Here is a 23,825-nt window from a genome sequence, read left to right as displayed (position 1 = left end):
ATCTCTGTGACTTGTGAGCTAATGAACAGCAGAGCAAACTGATGAGAGTACACATGACCTGTCAAACTGCTCATCTCTGTTCTTGTACTGCAAAAGCAGCCAAAGAAAATGAGCGTGACACTGTTCAAATTAACCTGTGTTTGCAGGCATGAAAATTTAAAGTTTACATAATTTTTACATGTCACTAAAAATTATTCTTTTTATTTTTTTCCAACCATTTAGAAAATATAAAAACCATTCTTAACTCAAAACATAATTCAAGTACACACAAGACGGTGGCAGACTAGATTTGACTTGCAAGCCATATTTTTCTTTATACTGTGTATCATCCTTGCAAATGAAACTTCCTATGAAATGGACACTTTTCCACAAGCAGCAAAATTGTATTATATATTCCAAATATGAGGCTTAGGTAAGAAGTCAGGCCCTGATGTTAGGAAATCAGTTCTAGAAACCCTACACCATAAGTACTTAACACTTCCAGCTCAAGCCATCATAAACCAAAATCTTTTCCTTATGCAATTTTCTTGGATGAATCAGCCACCATAAATGCAGCCAAATTTATGACCCAATTTCTTCCTCTGGTTTATCAAAACTGCAGTTCTAGAGTGATAAAAATGCTTTTGTACTTCATGCTTCAGATTCAACTACTATAGATTGATATTTAATGCATTTTAATTGAAAGAGACAAAGAATGAATGAATAGATGATGCATAAATCTTTAGATGAATATACTTTCTGAAATAATTCATTGATTTAGACCACACTTGTTTACTATTTCCATGCTTTTTCAACTCAAATATAATTGACTGGCATAACACTATAATGTCCTTCACTTTGGTGTTGTGGTTAGGTACTGTCCAGTTGATTCCAACTCATAGCAAACTTATGCACAACAGAACGAAACACTGCCCTGTCCTACACCATCCTCACAATCATTGTTAAGTTTGAACCCACTGCTTTGCCACTGTTCCAGTGCACCTCACTAGGGATCTTTCTCTTTTTCACTGACCCTACACACTACCTGGTGTGGCGCTGTGGGTTAATGCGCCAGACTGCAAACCTGTTTGAACTGCAAGATTGACAGTTCCAGCTCACCAGCGTCTCCTTGGAAACCCTAAACAGGGTCACTATGGGTTGGAACAGACTCAATGGCACTTAACAACCACAATAACACACTACCTAGCATGATGTCCTTCTCCAGGGACTGGTCCTTCCCGATAATATGTCCAAAGTATGAGAGACAAAGTCTTACTTCTCCTGGCTTCCAAACAGCATACTGGTGGTACTTCTTCCACATGTACTTTTAATATTCTTCAACACCATAACTCAAATGCATCAATTCTTCTATGGTTTTCTTTATTTGATATCCAACTTTCACATGCATATGAGGTAATTGAAAATACCATGGCTTGCATCAGGAGCGCCTTGGTCCTAAAATTGATATCTTTGCTCTTGAACAATTTAAAGAGGTCTTTTGCACCAAATTACCTGACGCAATATTAATTTGATTTCTTGACTACTGCTTCCAGGAGTTTTGATTGTGGATCCAAACAAAATCCTTACCAAATTTTACTTGCATGTGATATTAATGATGTTGTCCATTGATTTCCACATTCACAGAGTAACCTCTCTTTCGGATGGGCACAAATAAGGATCTCTTCCAATCAGTTGGTCAGGTAGCTGCCTTCCAAATTTCTTGACATAGATGAGGCATCCGTTTGTTGAAAGATTTGAGTTTGTATACATCAATTCCCAGAGCCTTGCTTTTTACCTATGCCTTCAGTGTATATTGTACTTCTTCCTTCACTACTACTACCTCTTGAAACGACCATTTCTTTTGGTACAGAGACTGTGTATTCCTTCCATCTTCTTTTGATGCTTTCTGCATCATTCAATATTTTGCCCACAGAATTCTTCAATATTGCAAGTCAAAGCTTGAAATTTTTCTTCAGTTCTTTCAACTTCAGAAATGTTGAATGTGTTCTTTATTTTTACTTTTCTAACTCAGGTCTTTGCATATTTGATTATAACATCTGACTTTGTCTTCTCGAGCTACCCTTTGAAATTTTATGTTCAGTTTTTCTACTTCCTCATTTCTTCCATTTGCTTCAGCATCTCTAAGCTGGACAGCAAGTTTCATAGTCTCTTCTGACATCCATTTTGATCTTTTCTTTCTTCCTATCTTCTTAATGACCTTTTGCGTTCTTCCTGTATGATGTTCTTCTTCTTCTTCTTTTTTTTTTTTTTAAGTTTTCTTATTGTGACTTGAGTGGTGATAGTTTACATGGGAGAACATTGGTTTTATACTCATTGTTTCATTGCAATGATTACTGTCTCCTCCATGCATCATCATTCAACAGTATTTGCTTCTATTCCCTCTGCTTTGTGTGTGTGTGTGTGTGTGTGTGTGTGTGTGTTTGGGGGGTATACACAAAAACATTTAGGAATATATAATCATTTAAACAATCACAAACCAAAGGGCACATTCTGCAAGCCTGTCTCCTGGCCGCCAGCACACAGCCTTTCTCTTTCCATGTGTTCTCAGCTACTCTATCTCTCTGTATGATGTTCTTGGTGTCATCCCACAACTCTTCTGGTTTTTAGGCACTTGTGTTTAATGCATCTAATCTGTTCTTGAGATGATACGTAAATTCAAGTGGGATATGTTCAAGATTTTGGCTCTTTTGGACTTGTTTAATTTTCTTCAGCCTCAGCCTGAACTTGCATATGAGCAATTGATGGTCTGTTCCACAGTCTCCCCTGACTTTGTTTTGACTGAATAATATGGAGCTTTTCCACCATTTCTTTCCACAGATGTACTCAATTTGATTTCTGTGTATTCCATCTGATGAAGTCTATATGTATAATTCCCTTTTATGTTGTTTAAAAAAGGAATTTGCAATGAAGAAGTCATTGGTGTTGCAAAATTATATCATGTGATCTCCAGCATCATTTCTATTACCAAGGCCATATTTTCCAACTACTGATCCTTCCTCTTTGTTTCCAACCTTTGCATCCCAATCACCAGTAATTATCAATACATCTTGATCCCATTCTTGATCAATTTAAGACAGAAGAAGTTGGTACAATTCTTAAATTTCATTATCACTAACTTTAGTTGTTGGTGTGTAAATTTGAATAATAGTGGTATTGGCTGCTCTTCCTTGTTGGCATATGCATATTATTCTATCACAGGTAGCATTATACTTCAAGATAGAGCTTGAAATGTTCTTTTTGATGGTTGATGCAACATTATTCCTCAATTTGTCATTCCCCGGCATAGTAAACAATATAATTGCCAGATTCAAAATGACTAGTACCAGTCTATTTCAGCTCACTAATGCCTAGGATATTGTTGTTTATGGGTTCCATTTCATTTTTGACAACTTCCAGTTTTCCTAGATTCATGCCTCATACATTACACATTCCAATTATTAATGGATGATTTCTGCTATTTCTCCTCATTTTGAGTTATGCCCCATCAGCAAATGAAGGTCCTGAAAGCTTTATTCCATTCAGGTCATTATGGTCAACTCTACTCTGAAGAGGCAGCTCTTCCCCAGTCGTATATGTTGAGTGCCTTTCAGTATGAGTTGCTTATCTTCTGGCACTATATCCGACAACATTCTGGTGCTTGTCATCATATTTCAGTATTCAGTATACTGTTCCTGGCACTGTTTCACTCATATTCATAAGGTTTTCAGTGCCTACACATTCATAAGTAATCCACCTCTTCTTCTTCCAAGACTATCTTAGTCTGGAAGCTCAGCTGAAACCTGTCCACCATGAGTGACCCTGCTGACATTCAAAATTCAAAATACCAGTGGCATAGTTTCCAGCATCACAGCAACATACAAGCCACCATAGTGCAAGAAACTGACAGACAAGTGGTAGCTGTTCTTCACTAAGTTATATCTTTTACTAACCTTTAAAAATTTGGTGATTACATTTTTAAAATATTAAAACATAGATATTACCTATTGAATTATAATTCAATGAAAACTTCACTTAAACGGCAATGTTAACATTTTGGCATGCTCCAAACAAACTTCAAGAAGTCCATAATTTAATTTTGCTTTGAATTTTTTTATTCAAATAACTAAGCACTATCTTAAATATCCCCAAACTGTAATCTGTAAAATATATTTTCTTGATACCATTTACATGCTTGTGTACCTGTTTTACATTAAAAACAATTATTTTTCTATAGGCAAATGCTTAACATGGTATTTAATCCATAATTAATTTGAAGGAAATGTTTTTGCTAATAGAATTACCCATTTAAAATTTTTTAAATGATGCAATTTATCAGGAAACAAAATATTCTCCTTCATCCCTACTTGCAAATCTACCTTCTGTCTAATCACTTCACAAATTAACTTTGAGCTCGTTTAGCTTCTGAATCTGCTTACGTTATGTTATACAATTTCATATCCCAACTCAGCTATGTAACAGGTATTCTGAACTTGACTTGCCATTCAAAGAAAAGCATCCTATTTTCAGAAAGCATGATGAAATAGTTTTAAAATGTTGCCTATTACCGTAAGATATTAAGTATTTCCATGGAAATTCTGTATGAGTTCTTTGTATTATTCAAAAGTGAAACACAAAAATTCATGTTATAATTGGAAGGATAATATGTCATAAAATACCAATAATGAAGCAAATATGAGATCATTTAGTCTTTGATTTTTAAAAAAAAATTACTTGTATAATAATACAGCTAACAAATTTTTAATTTCTCATTAATAGAATTTACCTTAAAATGTTGTCTACTTGGTTTCACAATTCCTAACAAATTGATCTTGAATACCATGAATTAACATTTTCCTCTCATCAGTAATGTGCCTTACCTATCATTCCAATAGACTATGTTCTTCACAAACAAATACAGTAAATTCATTACTTAAAGTTTACAAAAAATTAGAGATTATGCAAAGGGATAACTATAACTATTGACTCTGATATCTAAAAGTATATAACACTGATCTCTTTAGTGTTTGTTGTTAACAACTGAAACCCTATGCTACTATCTTGAAGGTTTGCAGTCTATCTTCCTTCTTCCTGTGTTGGGTCTAATTTCCAAACTGTCTCACTCTTCCCAACTACTCACCATCCCTCTAAATACAAGTAAAAAGAAGTAGTGTCTTATACTATTTTCAAAAGTTTAATCATTGAATAAAATATCTCACAATTTACAGCTCTGGAGACTTGCATACGGTTATGTTCTTGAATTTTGCTAGCCCAATTTCTATTGAAGAGCTTACAGAGAAACAAGAAACCTATAATACCAAGTAATATTAGCCTGTACATAACAGGTTATGTCTTGGAATCTACAGCTCACCCTAACTGATCTTACTGCTTTAAAAAGGACAACCATAATATCCTTTATACAGTTGGTCAAAAAGTTGATAACATGGCTTTTTAAATGAAGTGATAAAACAAACATATGTTGTATTATAATATCAAGATTAAATATAGATCTAATTTTAAAAGTCTGCAATGCATCAGTTAACCTCTAAACATTATCTCTAGAACTGTCTCCGAGTCTGGAGGTGGGGAAGCAGAAACACGAGCATTGAATGAACCCCACCATTCTAATGTAGAACAGCAGCTTTAAAACATTTTGGCCATGATCTACAGTAAAAAATGTATTTCACATCGTGAGCATGGAGTACACCTGCATACATGCATGTGTACATACACACATAAGTAAAACCAATATTCTATGTTTTGCTCTGGTATTTTCTACTCTATTCTATTATGATTCTTTTTATTAATGCTGACTGTTACCATCTAATGGCACAATGTTTAAAGCACTTAGCTACTAATTGAAAAGTCAACAGTTCCAACCCACCAGTGCCTCCACCTCCAAGAAGACCAGGTGATCTGCTCCCCTGTGATGGTACTACTCTGTCCTAGGTATCACCTAGGTGTCTCTAGGTGTCAGAATCAACAACACTTTCTCTCTCAATTGTTTCTGAAAGATGAAAGGAGAGAGCGGGAGTGAGTAGCAGATAAGAGAGTGGGTAAGGGAAATCTTGCTCCACAAGGCCATGTCTGAAGATACCTGGTTTTCACAAAGTGGGCAGTAGACAGGTGCTACTGACATCCAATGGGTAAAAGCCAGGGATTCTGCTAAACATTCTACAATACACTGCTGTTGTTGTTAAGTGTCGTGTTAAGTCAGTTCCGACTCATAATGATCCTGTTTAGAATTTGTAAGGAAAGGCAGATAGGTTTGAACCACAGACTTGTAACTATCAATCCACTGCTTATAAAACAGCACCACACTTGGACTCCTATAATGCACTGTTGCCATTGTTATTGTTATTGTTCAATGCCACTGAGCAGGTTCTGACACGTAGGTACTCTGGGGTTTCAAGGAGTGGAAGGTGGGTTTGAATGGCCAAACTTTCAGGTTAGCAATTCAGTGCTTATCCTACAGCGACAGTATACACCAGATAATTATCCAATTATCTGGCCAAGATGTCAATCATGCTGAATTTAAGAAACAAGCATTGGAAACACTATTTTCTGATTTACAGATTTATAGACAAGTAAACAGATATAAAGTCGTTAAATAGAAAGGACAAGGTCATGCAAGTGGTGAGTGATACAGCCAGGGTTTATGCCTCTTTGACTCCAAAACTCATGCTTTGCAATTCAATCTCCCTATTGCTGCTGTGTTGTTAAGTGCCTTTCGACTGGTTCCAACTCAGTGCAACCCTGTATAGGATTTTCAAGGCTATGTTTATCTTTTTGGAAGCAGAAAGCCTCATCTTCCTCACCAAATCTCCCTGTTAGCATTACACAAATAATGGCTAGCTACGCATGGATTGTAATTATTAGCATCATTTCATCAGAACATAGATGAAATGGCATCTATCATAAGTTTGGATAAAATTTGTATGTTTAAATTATGAAATAGATCTAAAATGACAAATAAGAGAAAAAGTCTCCAAAACACTGAAAAAACTGACTAGTCAAAAAGACATCAGAGAAACAAATCAGCAAAAAAAAAAAAAAAGAATAAGAAGTAGCATGAACTAAGCAAATGACTAATGGAATTCTATTATTTAAAGAGCAAAAAAGACCCTAACATGTAGAAGTCATAATATTGCTTACAAGGACCTGGAAAGAATCTTTCTGCAATGATAATGCTGTCTGATACTATTTACTTATATAATGTTGGTTACAACTTCACATTTGTAACTTAACCTAAATGTGCTTTGCACATTTTTGAAAGATTTTATATAAGAATGAATAGAACCAGAAAAGTAGAGATTAAAAGAATTCTGAGTTTTAAACTACATCTTTTGAGGTTCCTTAGCCTACAGAAATTAAAGCAAGGGCAATACTATGTTTTCAAAGTTGGCTGGTGCACAACAAAATGATGCAGCCACAGTGAATGCACAGGGGAAAATGTGTTAACTATCACTAATCACATTTTCATCATTATTAGGAAAAATTTTCAAACATGAACTACTACGGATACCAGTGAATCATAATATTGGATACACTTAAAGGTGCTTATTTTCAAATTAGACTGATATTTTCCCACAAAGTAATCAAAAATGATATTATAATAATGAAATGTGAAGATATGGAACAACCCAATCTCCTTCTTATCCTACTGAAGTCTCTCAACAGATATAAATTTTTCTCAATGAATTCCACTTTCATGAGTATTATCAGACAGCAAAAGAATATTCTATTTAGATTTGTTTGTCCAAACTGAATGAAACTGTGAGTGTCCACAGGCATCACACGTTGGTAGAAATTATAATCTATGAAAAATATTATTAGATAGATAATAAAGAGTCTCTACTATGATTTCAAGCTAGAAGAGTATATATATGAATGAATGACACGCAATTCCTTTCTATATTCAATAAATACTTTCAATTTCTGCGTAGTATTATATAGATAAGAAAATGTGATTATACTTTAATTTATTCACATACTTTCATTTCAGATTTAATATTTGAATGTATTCATATCTTTTTATTTGTTTCAGAGCTTTAAGAATACTTTATAATCCTGAAACAAAGGATAGGTCCTTAGAAGGATACTAAAATATAAAAAGTTTTCAAACATTGCATTGATGCATTTGTTTTGTGTTTTGCTTTATTTAACATATTTATGTGGTAAAAACGAAGGTATTTCGCAAAGTATAACAACTACCTCCTCGATAGATTCTAAACCAAAGAAAAGTAGTCAATAGATATCAAACATGAAATATATTTGGAACAAACGACAGTTGAATAGAGTAAAATCCTGACTATAATAGAAAAGCTCTTATAAATCAATACAAGAAACACTAATACCCAATAGGAACATGGACAGAGGGAATAAAATAGTTGAACATATAATTTATAGAAAAAGATATTAAACAGCCAAAAACATATAAAACATTCAGGTTGACAATCAAATTCAAGCTAAACTGACAAAGAGAAAGTAGTTGTTTGTGACCTAGTCAAATAGCAAAGATTTGGTGCACTGAAATTAAAAACTCAAGCATATTTGACAGGAATAGAAAGTGTCAGAACCTTTCTTGAAAGCAATTTCATAATCTGCATTCAAAGCCTGAAAGAGTCCCAAGTATGGGTATATATTTGTGAAATAATCAGAGGTATGGGCAAAAAAAACTATGTAGACAGATAACCATTATAATATTATTGATACTAGCAGTTAGAAGCAACCGTGATGTCTCCAAATCACAGGATACTTAGTTCATGGTACATCCTTATAATAGAATATTAGTGTAGTTATTTAAAACATATTTCTATAGCACATCAAATGGTATGGAATTAATTAAAAACAAGGATACAAAATTATACATACATATATATAATTGATACCAATTTTATGAATATGTAAAATATACATGCATAGAGAAAATGGGAAGAAAATTTAACAAAATATTGACAACGGTTACTGGGAATTATGGATAAATTGCACTTCATTTTTCATAGTTGGAGGAATTTTTCAGATGTTCTATGTAAGTCACAAAAACAAATGATACTTTATAAACTATAGTTAATAGGTATTTTTTAAATGTCATCAAGTGATGCAATAAAAAATCAGAAATACTATGCAAAAAACCTCACAGTTTAAAAAATCAGTAGAATTTTCTTGCATATGAACAATAGAGGATAATCACTTTTTAATAACTTGAAAATTCTTAACATGAACAAGACCATTAAGAGACTTGTAAAATTAAGGTAGTAAGAGTTAACTATTAAATGTTTACTCAGAAATAAAATGTTTGACTCATGTGCTTACCTTTTTCACTTACACTCTCACTTTCAATCTCAACATCATCACAGCTTGTATATTCTGGCGTGGAAGCTAATTCCTCCTCTGAACTGCTCAATGAAACCTGGCGCATTTTACCTCCTTTCTTTGATTTATGAGGCTTTGGTGGTGGAGGTCTTACTGACTCTGACTGGTCTGAACTGAGAGAATCGTTCCTTAACATGGTTTCCATTTTTTCCCGTTTCGTTTTCCTTACAGCCGAGCTAGGGTCTAAGTGGTGTTGTTTCCTTAATGAGTCAGTGCGCCTCATGTCTGGTCTATCGATAGGTATAGGACTCCTCCGGGGGGTAGGAGGACTATGGTTTGTGGTCCTTTGTTGATAAGAACCTGGTCCCTGAGCCTCTCGTGTTCTTTCCACTGAATAAGATCGCTGATTTTCCATGGCAGCTCTCCGTTCGGATATAGATCTTTGCCTTGATGGTCGCTCCATCCTTAGCATAGAAATCCTAGAATCTTCCAATTCAGCATTTGCCAGAGAAACATCACTATGTCTTCTCTCATGCCGTGCTCGGGACACTTCAGCATGGATACGCATTTGTTCTTCGTAGGGTTGGGGCTTTACAGGATAACGGGCCAAATTTGGATCACTTCGGTAGCGTGCCTGGTACTCCTCCTCTCTCATTTGTCTTTCATATTCATCTCTGCTTTCCACATCCTCCTCCTCATCTTCAATATATTCTTGGGAATGCCGGTGACTTCTCCTGTTGGAGTCCCTATAACTTACATGATCAGATTCTTCATAAAATTGAGATTCATGTTGAGATCGCCTATCAGCATAATCTGATGGAGATCTAGGCATTGCGCTATCTGAAGTAGCATACTGTGAGTACTCCTCTCTTTCTTCCCTTTGGTCGTATCTTCTGTTCTGATCTCTGGACACTGATGGACTTCTTTTCCTAGGTAACCAAAGGAAAAGAGAGATGAGAAGAACAATCTCTCAACAAGTTCACGTTTTATTGAATCGCAAGTAGGCTGTTGGATAAGTTCAAATTTAAGTCCTTTCTTTTTTTCTGATTTCATTACAAAGACATGTCATAACAAAAGTCTTATTAGTATTCATTTTATTCCGTTCAAATAGTCAGAGGTTAGTACATATTTGACACACTATATATGAAACATACTGCTCTGAAATGAAATAATCAATATCATATTCAGCTGCTGAAAAATAACCCTCATTCTAACTTCCTTGTGTGGCTTGCTACATATCAGCTATCCCGACTGATATTCAGTAGTTTGGAATATTCCTCCTTGCAGTCTCTCTTTTCCTGACATCTGACTACGAAAGTTACTTGAAAATGTAGTGGATCCAAACGGATTTGTCTCAAGAATTTAATGCTTTCTTATTAAAACTAAGTACTAGCTCCTAAAATTAATCATTTTCACTTAGAATCTGCATAGCTTATTCTCAACTTTGGTTCATCTCATTTTTGAGTCCTGGTACAGAGCTAGCTGTAAGATAATCATTGAATTGCTAGCCAAAAGGTCTGGAGTTCACACCCACCAGCCACTCCTCGTAAGCCTTATATCTGGTCGCTATGAATCAGAACCAGCTCAAGGGTACCTAACAACAATAACAACAAGTTCATTTTATCACTATGTCCCTAATCCTTCTTTACTGTTCTAAGTTGAGATAAGCAATTTCAGGGAATATCATTTTCATTTGGGGGATGACAAAGTGATTTTTCTCATCACCACTACATTAGAAGTCAGAAACGACTACTATTTTTATTCCATCTTCATTAAGGTTAAGACCAGCTCCGTGACATTTCTCTACTCATTCTCAACATCTGACTCCTCATATTTCCTTCCAGTTTCAGAAGAAGAGGTAACTTCTTAAACTTTCAACATATCTCAGTAACACAGGGGTAACTTGTAACTGGACCTTACAACCAACTCCTAGCCATAGGAAACAATAGGAATGGACCTCTGAAGATGACAGAAAGGGAACAGAATCACTGCTATCCAGATTTTGCCAGGAGACAATAAGAGAATGGGATCAGATAAAGTTTTAAAGATGACCAATATTAGACAGCCCAGTTGTGAATTTCGTAGACAATATATTTTTGCCCCAAAGCAGGAATAGAGAAAGAACATGATGAAATTACACAACATAAAACATCAACACTTTCTTCCAAAGTTTCTGTTAACCCCATACCTGGGAAACAGTCTGTCAATGTATCAATCAGGATTCAATACTGAAAACACAATACACTCTAAGTTTCTCAAGTAGGGAGGGTTGCAATACAGGCAATATCAGCTACACAACTGTTAGAAATGGGTAGGAGAATGAAGGCCAGCAAAGTTAATGCAGCTGATCTCAGCCTGCAGAAGCAAAGGCAAGGATACTCAAAATGGTCAATTGAAAGGTGCTTGAGCCTCAAGTATCTCAGCTGCCTATAGCGTCAGGGAGATCAATCAACAGAAGCTTTCCCCGGAGACACTAGAACTTTCACATCTGTATACAACTGCTGCTCCACAATATGGCTTCTCTTTCTCTTCCATCTTCCAAATCTTACATAAGAGCATTTAGTAGCCTCTAAGCTGGAACCATAAAGGGAAAAGAATATTGCAATAAATAAATAAACGGGACTGGCTCCCTGAATATTTTAGGATTATATAGTGGATGTAATTTATTTTCTCTTTTTAACATTTAAAGCTATATAAAAATGTGCTGCTTAACACAAATATTTTTTGGTTATAAGTGTTACATAAAACCACTGACTCCTACTGTTGAAAATGTACAATTAAAGGAGGGCACTCAAAAGCAACATAACACTACCAACCTACACAACATTTTAAATATATAGGTTATAGGGGCAGGCTTCAAAAAGCTCATGGGAAAAATTTTATCTTTTCATTCCATTTTTCCATGAACTTTTGAAACTCCCTCATATGTATACACATATGCATGTTATACATCACTTATTTTATTTTTGTCATTATTTTTTGAATATGACAGAAAACAAATACTAGAGCATGATAGTGGAGTATCATGTAAAGAACACTACAATTAAGCTATCTGCTGTTTTAGTTCAAGTTTTGCTATAATCAGTTATTTGAAACTACTGAGGAGCCCTAGTGTGGCACTACAGGAAAATGCACTGGACCACACGGTGAGTGTGAACACAAGGTCGGTGGTTCAGATCCACCAGCCACTCCTTGGAAACCCTAAATAGGGTCACTATGAGTCAATACTAACAACAATACAAGGTCATTTACTCTTTGAGAGTCTATACTTTCAAGTAAGAGGTATAGATTACCTACATTAAGTTATATTATTTTAACAAACATTTTTAGGTAAGAACTACATGCCACCGCTATAACACAAACCATTGTTATTGTTGTTAAGTGCCCTCAAGTTGATTCCAACTCATAGCAACCCTGTATAGGGTTTCCAAGGACCAGCTGGTGGGTTTGAACAACAAACCTTGTAGTTTTAACAGTCCAATACTTATTGTAAAGGCCACACCAGCGTTCTGTAATACCGACTTCTTGTTAAGTGCCACTACAGGATAATTCACTGGACCACAAGGTCGGGTTGAACTGAATGGGCACTGGTTCACTAACACTCAAACGTACTTAGAAATCGCAAGTGGATGTTTGGTGATAGAAATTAATCTCTAAAATGTGGAATTTAAGTACATATAAGAAAGCAAACTGAGGGAGGAATAGGGTGTTCTGGAGGCCATTCATTCCACAAATGCCCTTTTACCCACTGCAGTTCCTTCCCAGGTAATCTTACTCTATTTCTAAGTAGGAATGTCTTATTAGCCTGTAAAATGAGGAGAGGGAACTTGGATCTAAACAGTATAGTATTCAGTAAGTACTCGGTAAACATCTGTTTGAATAAGTGAACTGATTATTTTCCTTAGATTATTTCTATTTTCAAATACATTAGCTTATTAAATAGTCCATTTCTACCCACACATACCTACTCCCATGGTAAAACGTATTATTTCCATTAACTGGATGGCTCTATTTTTATTATTGGAGTCCTGGTGTGGTACTGTGGGATAATGCACTGGACTGCAAGGTCGGTGGTTCAAATTCACCAGCTGGTCCGTGGAAACCCTACACAGGGTCATTATGAGTCAGAACCAACTCAACGGTACTTAACAACAAACTTTTATTACTAGTGTTATTTATAGGTTAATTTGGCTTTTGTAGTTGGATTTCAGAATCTACTCTTCATAAAATGATTTCTTTGGGAAAATGTATTTTGAGCGTCACTTGACAACTTAGCTTTTTGAACAGAACCTCACTGTTAATTACGAATTTCCAATAATATATTTAATATCATGTTGGGTAGGTCTTATGTTAAAAAGCAAAACAACAAAAAAGGAAAACTTCATTTACACTCTGAGCTATAATATGATTTTTTGAATGTAAGCATGGTTTAAATCACAAGAATGTAATGAGTATTTATAACAAGAGTTGAAACCAGCTAGACGGCACCTAACTATTATAGAATTCAGGCACATTGGTAGCAAAATGAATTAAGTATTGGGCTGCTAACCGCAAGGTCAGCAATTCAAACGCACCAGCTGCTCACTGAAGAAAAATGAGTCTCTCTACTCCGGTAACTCCTGTAAAGGTTTACAGTCCCAGAAACCCTAAGGAGCAGTTCTATTCTGTCCTGTGTTGTTGTTTTTGTTGCTAAATGCCGTAGAGTTGGTTCTGACTCATAGTGACTCTGTATATGGTTTTCAAGGAGTAGATGGTGAGTTTGAACCACCGATCTTGTGATTCAAACTGACGTGTCAGTCCAGTGCTTTATCCCACAGCGCCACACCAGTTCTGTAGGGTCTTACTATGAGTAGGAATCAACTGGAAGACAACAGAATTATAGAACTCAATTCCAAAGCAAAGGCTATACCAGTCTATGGTGTTGGTTTGGATCTTTAAAAATTATTATTATAGAATTCAAGGAGCTCTGATGGCATAGTGCTTAAGCACAAAGCTACTAACTGAAGGGTCTGTAGTTGGGAACCCACAAGTCACTCCATGGGGGAAAGATGTGGTCATCTGCTTCCTTAAAGATTACAACCTTGAAAACACTTTAGGATAGTTCTACTGGGTTTTATGCAGTAGTTGTGAGTTAGAATCCACTGGAAGACAATAAGGTTCTAAAATTCAGTTCCAGAGTCATGGAGGTTGTATGTCATCAAGTTGGTTCAGACTCATAGCAATCCAGGTGGTAAACCTAAAAGTTGCAGAATACCTCATCTTTCTCCAGCAGAGTGGCTGGTAGAATTGAACAACAAACCTTGTGCTTAGCAGCCCAAATTACAACCCACTATACTACTAGGGATCCTTCATTTCCAAAGTAAAGAGTATAATATAGCCATAAAGGCGATAACACTGGCTATCTTTGGTCTGTGAAAAATCTTTACAACTATTAAGAAATAGTTTTTAGTAAGCTATTTCAATATCTTTTTAAATCAAACCTTAGGTAAATTGCAGTTAATATGAAATCCAGCAATGAATTTGTCCTAGAGATTATAAAATGTGCCTGAAGCAGGAGAATCATAATGTAGATGCTGATTTGTACAGGATTTAAGTAAAATAGAATAATAACCATGATTTCTGAAGTTGAAGTGACTATTGTCACTGTTGCTCTAACACGGACCTTGGTTTTATGGATTTTTTTTCCTTTAATGTACTTTAAGATATTGTTAGAAAAAGGCAAGATAATATTCTAAGAATAATAATGTGCTCTTATTAAACAATGAAGAATTTGCTGTCAATTATTCTAAAAAGTTAAAATATTTTGTTAAAAAAAAATTCTTGCCAAATATCATGCATGAATTATCTCATGTATAAATTAAAAAATCGGTTGTGGTCAAGTGAATTCTGACTCATAGCGACCTTGTAGGTTGGAAGAGAACTGCCCTACGGGGTTTTCAAGGTTGTAAATCTGTACGGAAGCAGTCTGCTGCATCTTTGTCCATGGTGGGTTTGAACCACAGACTTTTCAATGAACAGCTTTAACTACAGGGCCACCAGGGTTCTTGATCTCATATATCCTTTCCTTCAAATGAGAACTACTATAGTTTTTAGGCACTATTTTCTTTTCAAGAACGGAAGATAATCCATGCAAATTAAATTACTGTATCTCTAAATTATTTTAATTACTGTCTTAGAAAAACAACAGTCAGATTGCTGCTTAAAAGTGAGCACTGAACCAGATATGATGTGTAGAAATGGAGCAGCTGGGGACTTTAGACCCAGAGAGGGAGAGGGGCTGTGTGCTGACAACCAGGGGGCAGGCTTGCAGGGTATATACCCTTTGGTTGGTTGATACATGGAGGGGATTGTAACCATGGCAATGAAATGATATACGATAGGATGAATGTAAAACTGATGTTCTCCCATGTAAACTATAACATAATTCACAATAAAACATTAAAAAAACAAGTGAGGACTGATAGACTTTGGTCATGTCATCAGAGGGACCAGTACCTGGAGAAGGACATCATGCTTGGTAAAGAATCAGCAAAAAAGAGGAAGATCCTCAAGGAGACAGAATGACACTGTGGCTACCACAATGGGCACAAACAGAGTCCAAGACTGTGAGAAGCATGCAGAACCACCAGGTAAATCTATTGTAGAGTCACTATGAGTTGGAACCGAGATGAGAACACCGAACAACATCTCTAATCACTATTTCATCACCGGCCATTCTAAACAAATCTTGGCATTTATTATTATCAAGTGGGAAAACAGTTAGTAGGAAAAAGCACATAATGATAATTTATTTGTACACTTCTTTAAAGCATCATAAAGTATTTACCAATACATAATCCACAATTCATAATTTGGAAGAATGAATAATTCACCTAGGATGTTATATTATATCTAATCCTTCAAAAACCCCAAGAAACTAAAGAACAGGATCCAAAATGATTCCTTTCTTTACAACAGAATGCATGTGTGACCTTTAAAGTGCCTTGCTTTTCACTCTTAGATACCTTACCCATCTCCATTTTTTATATAACAGTCACTTTACATTACCTGATATCTATTTATCTTACTTTTCTTTAAATTGTCACAATTATTTTATCTTTCATCACATTATGGCGGTCTTATGTGAAACTGCGTTATTGAAAATCATAATTTAAACATCCTAAATCTACCTAAAATCACTGTTTCTATTCATGGCTTTTAAGTTTTTGTCCCACAGACTAACTATTCAACATATTTTAAAATATTCCAGCTGTACTAGTCACACCTAGCATTGTATTATAAATGTTATGCTGACTAGGCACCAACGTTTAAACAAGAAACACTACCAATTAATCTCTTTGAAACTCCGTGTCAAAAAATCATATTAACTGGTAGAAAATACAAAGCTTCTTTCCCAATTAAAGCCATTTTTCTCATAAGCACTCAATTTCCAAGTCAGTTTGAACCTCAAGGTCAGCAGGTCAAACTCACCAGCCACTTCTCGAAAACCCTACACAGGGTCACTATGAGTCAGAATGGACTCAACGGCACTTAACAACAACATAGCAATTCATCATGATTTCATCATAGTTTCCATTTTACTATTTGCAATTTTTGCCAGCTTATGTGGTTTGTACAATTATACCACTTACAATACTGACCATAAATACTATAAAATAATCATCAAATCTCTGAAAATATAATCCAGTAAACATTTGAAAAGATTGGTAGAGTGAAAGATTAAATGAAAATTGAAGTTTTAATATTCATTTTTAAATTCTTAACTGAAGATCTATGTAATTTTTAAGATTATCATGAAGTTTATCATAAGGTGAAGAATTTAAGGGCTATTAGTTTCTTCAAATTAAAATTTTATATTAGTACTATTAACCACTAGAGTCCTGGTGTGGTGCTGTGGGCTAATGCATCAGACTGCAAAGTCGTTTGAACTCAAGATCGATGGTTCAAGCTCACCAGCTGCTCCTTGGAAACCCTATACAGGGTCGCTACGGGTCGGAATCAACTCAACAGCACTTTACAACAACAACATTATTAAGCACTACCTATGTGAAAAGCTTATAGTCATAATTTTAAAAAATACATTTCATTAAGAAGCTGTCTTTTTATAAATAAAAGAGCATAAATATTGTAAGTTTCATAAATTATGGATGCTGTTAAACACTAAAACATTTCATCAACGCAATTACACAATGCCAAGCGTAATTTAAATGCAATAAAGCAATCAAATTTTAAAAATTGAAGGATTTCTAATATATTAAACCAAGGATTTAAAAGAATTATATGTTCTATAAAATATTAAAAGGTATCATTCCTACAATTCCCACAAAATACTTCAAAACCAAACAACATATATTCATCATAAACAATAAAATACATCAATCTTAGTTTACATATCACAATTCACATTTAACACGCTTTTACTGTTGTACCTTTTGTTCAATCAATGCACCTCTGTCGAGCATAAAGCTTCATGTTGACGAAAATACATCAACATTATGCCACGCGGTGCTTTCATTTAATCTTTCTGGCTCTAGTAATATCATAGAAGCCATCCTTAATCAGGTGATTTGAAAAGTCTCTGTTTGCATTGAATAATTTTATTTCAAAACTCCATTTCTAAAAAGTTACCCCAAAAACAACATTCAAGATTAAAGTCATAAAATCTTCTAGTCCTGGGCCTGTGACGAGAAAGATACTCTTTAATGCAGTTACTATGTGACTGTATATAGCTTGCGGTCAAGTGAGAACTTACCCTGTAAGGAGGATTATGTTGCTTAGCTGATTAGTGCCTCAATAGCAAATGCCAAATGCTACCTACATCCAAGGCACTACTGGGGACTGGATATCAACTGACAGATTAGAAATTCTTAAATCATGTTCTCCTATGAATTATAGTCTTTCTAAAACACCACAATTCATTATATTCATTATAGGGCTTTTACCATAAAAGATATGGTAAAAAATATGGTTACTATTTTAACAGGCCTATTCTGTAACTGGAGTCCTGGTGTGGCACTGTAGGTTAATGCGCCAGACTGCAAAGTTGTTTGAACTGCAAGGTTGGTGGTTCAAGCTCACTAGCTGATCCTTGGAAACCTTATACAGGGATGCTATGGATCGGAACCCACTTGACAGCACTTAACAACAACAATTCTGTAACTGGAATCCTGATATGATGCCGTGGGTTAATGTGTTGGACTGCAAAATTGGTTTGAACTGCAAGGTTGGTGGTTCAAGCTCACCAGCTGATCCTTGGAAACCCTATAGAGGGTTGCTATGGGTCGGAACCGACTCGACGGCACTTAACAACAATGTTCTATTACTGGACTCCTGGTGTGGCACTGTAGGATCAGCACTGACTGAACTGCAAACTATGTCGGCAGTTCAAACCCACCAGATGCTCCTCAGAAGCCCTATATATACAAGGTCACTATTGGTCGGAACCAACTCAACAGCACTTAACAGTAACAGAAACATTCCATAACTGGAGTTCTGATGCACCCTACAGGTTCAGCACTGGGCTGCTAACCATAAGACTGGTGGTTCAAACCTACCAGCCATTCTTGGAAATGCTATACAGAGTCGTTATGAGTTAGAACTGACTCAACAGCACTTAACAACAACAAAATTCTATAACTTCCTTTCAATTATTCAATATAACTGTCTTAATGTTTACATAAAAAGGATGTTTCCTCAAAAGTACAATGAGACAGAGAGCAATAATGTCTATAGAAGCTTAATAAAAAAATAATGTGCTCTGTGAACAGTAATTTTTGTAAAGCTTAGTTCACTTTAATCTATCATTTTATCTCAAAATGTCTCCATTTAGTCCCACAACAAAATACTACGAGAGTCCATTCTACCAACAGCCAATTATATAGATATTAATATTATACGTGACAATTATATTTAAGTGATTCCAGATAAATTTATATATAACTGAAAAAAGCCAAGTGTGGAAGAGTGGTAGAGATGCAAAAGTACCATGCTATGTTTCTGCCTCCCAAATTTAATGTTTAAATGAGCAGTTAAAATATGTGTTACTGTTGCTGTTAAGTGATGTCGAGCCAGTTCCAAATCACAACTCTATACAGGTTTCTGTGGAGTGGCTGGTGAGTTTGGACTGCTGATCTTGCGGTCAGCAAACAATACTTACCCTCCAGTGTCACATCAGGACTCCACAAATATGTGGTGCTGTTGTTATGTGCTGTCGAGTCGGTTCTGATCCATAGTGACCCTGTATAAGGTTTCCAAGGAGCAGTGGTGAGCCTGAACCAACTTTGCAGTGCAGCATGTTAACCCGCAGCACCACACGTGATAGCATCTTTTAATCATTTCTGTAGCCTTCATCTAAAAAATGTTCTCCTAGAATTAAGTGTAGGTCTTATATAAATTGTAGGGGGTAGAGAAGGCTGGAAAAGTGGCTTCTACCTTCTGAGATTCCCAATAAAGACTTGTAGATTCTTCAAAGAGAGATGCAATACAAATTCAAGAAAATCTATTTTCATAAGAATTGTGGTGTAGTGAATCATCGATGTCTCGTCTAGCCATAGTCTGTAACTCCCATCAAACAATATGTCTGTCCTGCTGGATTTGGGTAACTGATAGTATGACATGATTCAGCTGTAGGTGTTAATAGAGTTCACTGCAACTTTTAAAAACTTGAACCATTAGCATGGGTATAAAATGAACCATCTCAGAAGATGGTCAGCGGTTGGGGGAATCTCTCTACCATCAAAGAAGAAGAGCCAGGAGTGGAGTGTGTTCTTTGAATGTGACATCTCTGCTCACTGAACTTCAACCCAGGGGCAGAAAGCTGGGACACTGGTGGAAAGGGAGAGGAGCAGCAGCAGCAGAACCAAGAACCAAAGCGTGAGACAGAACAGTGGACTTCCCAGGCCACAGAGCAAGTAAAGCTCAGTGACTTTAGGCGGAAGTTTGTTTGTAGAGTGGGGTACCTCCAGGCACTTAAATGGGGGAGCTGTGCTTGCTGACCCAGGAACAAGGGCCGAGCTTCTTCAGGCTGAGGCTTATGGTGGAGTGGTGTGTCCTAAAGGCATTTGTCTACAGCTGACTGGCACAACTGTGTCCAGAACATTTCTGTTAACTTCCCTAATAAATCCCAAAGCTCTTAGTATGGTTGTTGAGTTCTCTGTGTCCACAGCAATGAGTAAGAGGGTTGTGGAAGGATTGTTTGCTGTACCATACTTCTGTAAGAATGTTACCCAATAATAAGATCCATTCATTTAGATAGTTTATATCAAATGGAAAAAAATTCCATGGTATATTTTGATTATTTATATCAAGCTGATAATTCCAGAAAATTTTAGAAACAACACAGTTGATATTATAAGACCAAAACTTCCTCCCATTTACTTTTCCTTCCCTTCCCTTTCACCACCTAAGTGAGTTCTCTTGGCAGCTTTCCTTCATCTGTGATGCACACTCTGCTGCCTGCCAGTCCTCTTCTCTACCATTACTATTGTGTCTAGCCTCTCTTATTTGGTCTACCCTAGAGGTACATTTATATCATTTCTAAAACCACTACTGCTTTCTCTTGTCTCTCTGTGGAACTTTCTAGGTCTCCATTTTCCTCCTTCCTCACCCTCCAACATATTAATTTCCATTCAGGATGATTTCTCCCCATTTTTAGCTCTCTACTTTTATATGTTTTTCATTCTCTGAACACACAGTTCCTATGCATTCACATTTATGAGATCTGATTTTGATTTTAAAACGTTTTTCATGAAAATAACTGTAATTTTAGTTTCTTGAATATGAAAATACAAACTAATGAAAAGATTCTGTGAATCAAAATCAGTTTAATTTTTATTTTATGACAACATTATCAAGTCATATTTGAAAGATAAAGACATTGCTGACTGAAATTTCTAGAAAATGAATTGATCCCAAATTCGGCTGCAAACCGCAAGGTCAGCAGTTCGAAACTACCAGCCAATCCATGGGAGAAAAATGAGGCGTTCTGCTCCCATAAAGATTTACAGCCTCAGAAACCCTGTACAGGGTCACTTTGGGTCAGAACCGACTCAACAGCACTCAACAACAACAACAAAAGTAATATACTGGGAGTCCTGGTGTGGCACTGCTGGTTAAGGTACTGGACTACAAGGTTGGTTTGAACTGTAAGGTTGGCAGTTTAAGCTCACAAGCCGATTCTTGGTAACCCTAGACAGGGTTGTTATGAGTCAGAACTGACTCAATGGTACTTAACAACCACAAAAACAAGTAATACATTATGCCGCTCTCATTAGCTGCTGTTTTTAAATGCTGTCAAGTCAGTTCCGACTTATTGCGACTCTGTACAGGGTTTCCAGGAAGCGGCTGGTGGGTTGGAACCACTGACCTTTAGGTTAGCAGTCCAGTGCTTATCCTATAGTGCCACACCAGGACTCCAGGCTTCTCAGCATCTCTCCCCAGATTGCCACCCCAGTAAGAAATACAAATACTGGGAACCAGACCATAGTAGAAGATAATTTAAACCTTAGCTATTTTCTTTCCCTTTGTTTTATGGTATCGACCACAATCTGGGACAGTCTTAGAAAAAAATCCTATAATAAAGATTTACTGAAAATAATATCAAGTAAAATTAATAAAATAGGAGAACTAGAAAAGGGAAATGGAAATACAGATAAGTTTAACCCATAATCCCCTCCCGTGATCATCAGAGAAAGGACTCCCAGAGAGTTACTTTATTCTAGTCTCCCTGATCACTTCTATATCCACTAGTATCTCGGTCCCTTTATTGAACTTCAGTATTGGTATAGTTCACCTAGTCTACTCTTTCCTCATTTAAAAAAATTTGCTCCAAAGAGAGAACTTAGAGATTTGTTTGTTCAGAGAAGAGAAACGTCTTCTATAAAGCAAAACTCATTTAGAAATATGTTATTATCTATAAGTCAAAAAAGTATATAATTAATTTTTATCTTAAGTATTTATTCCCTTATTTGGAAAAAGAGTTATATAGTATTTTAAAATATGGGCATGCCAATAAGTGGGCTTAAATAGAAGCAGCATTCCTCAGCTCAATAGCAAATTTTTCCTTCCAGGTTTTTATCCAATGGATCAGGCCTACCTTAAGGTTAGATGCAGAATCCAAAGACTTCTTACCACTTCCAAGCCACCATTATTTCTCCTGCAAATCACTGCAAAAGTTTCTTAACTATTCTCCTACTTCTACTCTATCTCACTACTGTCTACTCTTTACACAACCACTGGAATGTAAGTTAGACCACATCACTAATGTGTTCCAAAGCCTGCAGTGAGTTACCATTTTACTTAGAATCAAACTCCTTCCACATCTAAGGGATCTGACACCCATTACTTGTCTGGTCTCCTCCCCTATGGCTCACTTCTTGCTCACTCAGACTCAACCACACTGGCTTTCCTGCACCTTAGAATCCTCTTAGAATCATTCTCTAGCAGTGTCTCGGCCTGGAATTCTGTCCCTCCAGACATCAAGAATGATAACTACTCATCTTCTTCAGGTCTTCACTGAAACCTCATTTTCTTCAGGAAACCTACCAAGACTACTCTGCAAATATTTAAGACTTCAGTCTCCTCCTCGACTCCCTACACTTCCTATCACAGCCCCCTTAACCTACTTTACTGTTTCTTCGCACTTGTCACATTATAATTGTGATCTGTATTTTTCTTTATCACGTTTGCTGTTTTCTTATGCTAAAATTGAGTTTTATGTTGTTGTTGTTAAATGCCATCATATAGGGTCTAACTCACAGCGACCCTGTATAGGGTTTCCAAGGAGCTGCTGGTGAGTTTGAACCTCCTGCCTTGCAGTTCATATCAGTCTTGCAGTCCAGTGATTGTCCTACAGCAGCACACCAGACAAACATTAACTGTTTTGGTCTCTTAATTCCAAACGCAGGGCATACAAAAGACACTCAAAAGGTGCTGTAGGATAAACACTAGACTGCATGGCTGGTTTGAAGCATAAGGTCATTGGTTCAAACTCACCAGTCACTCCTCAGAAACCCTATACAGGGTTGCTATGATTCTGAGGAACCAACTCAACAACACTTAGCAATGACAACAATATATAAATAAGTAAAGCTATATAAGTAAAGGGAGAGCACTGATTCTGTACAATAAGCACTGGACTGGAGCCCCAAGGCTGCTAGTTTGAACCCACCAGCTACCCTTTGGGAGAAAGATGAGGCTTTCTGCTCCTTGAAAGATGTGCAGCCACAGAAACCCACTATGAGGTTGCTACAAGTCAGAAAAACTCAACCGTATCTAACAACAATAAAACACAGAAGTATAGCATGTTTATACAACTTTAACAGTAAAGTTCATTTGCCCCAGTTAGACAGCTTATCTATAATGTAAAACTTGTAGTATTGCCCAAAATTCATACTACTTATTGTCCTTATTTGTATTTTAACTGAAAAAAATCAACTCAAAAATTAGTCATCTTAGGAACAAACAAGATGGCGGATCTGGTGGACGTATAGCAGAGAGCTCCGCCAACAACAACACAGAATACCCGACCAAGCAGG

General features: G+C 36.2%; 1 protein-coding gene across 3 annotated transcripts in view; it reads right to left on the bottom strand.

The window, feature by feature from the left end:
• The window catches only part of RIMS2 (regulating synaptic membrane exocytosis 2), a 738,459-nt gene that overhangs the window by 422,596 nt on the left and 292,038 nt on the right, over positions 1 to 23,825 (bottom strand). For all 3 annotated transcript variants that reach the window (XM_006830627.1, XM_006830628.1, XM_006830629.1), the window contains one exon: positions 9,292 to 10,220. In XM_006830627.1, coding sequence (XP_006830690.1) covers positions 9,292 to 10,220 — 929 coding nt within the window. The remainder of the gene's footprint in view (positions 1 to 9,291; positions 10,221 to 23,825) is intronic.

This window comes from Chrysochloris asiatica, unplaced genomic scaffold (genome assembly GCF_000296735.1).
Source record: "Chrysochloris asiatica unplaced genomic scaffold, ChrAsi1.0 scaffold00001, whole genome shotgun sequence".
NCBI classification, from domain to species: domain Eukaryota; kingdom Metazoa; phylum Chordata; class Mammalia; order Afrosoricida; family Chrysochloridae; genus Chrysochloris; species Chrysochloris asiatica.
This window is presented reverse-complemented; position numbering and strand designations above follow the sequence as displayed.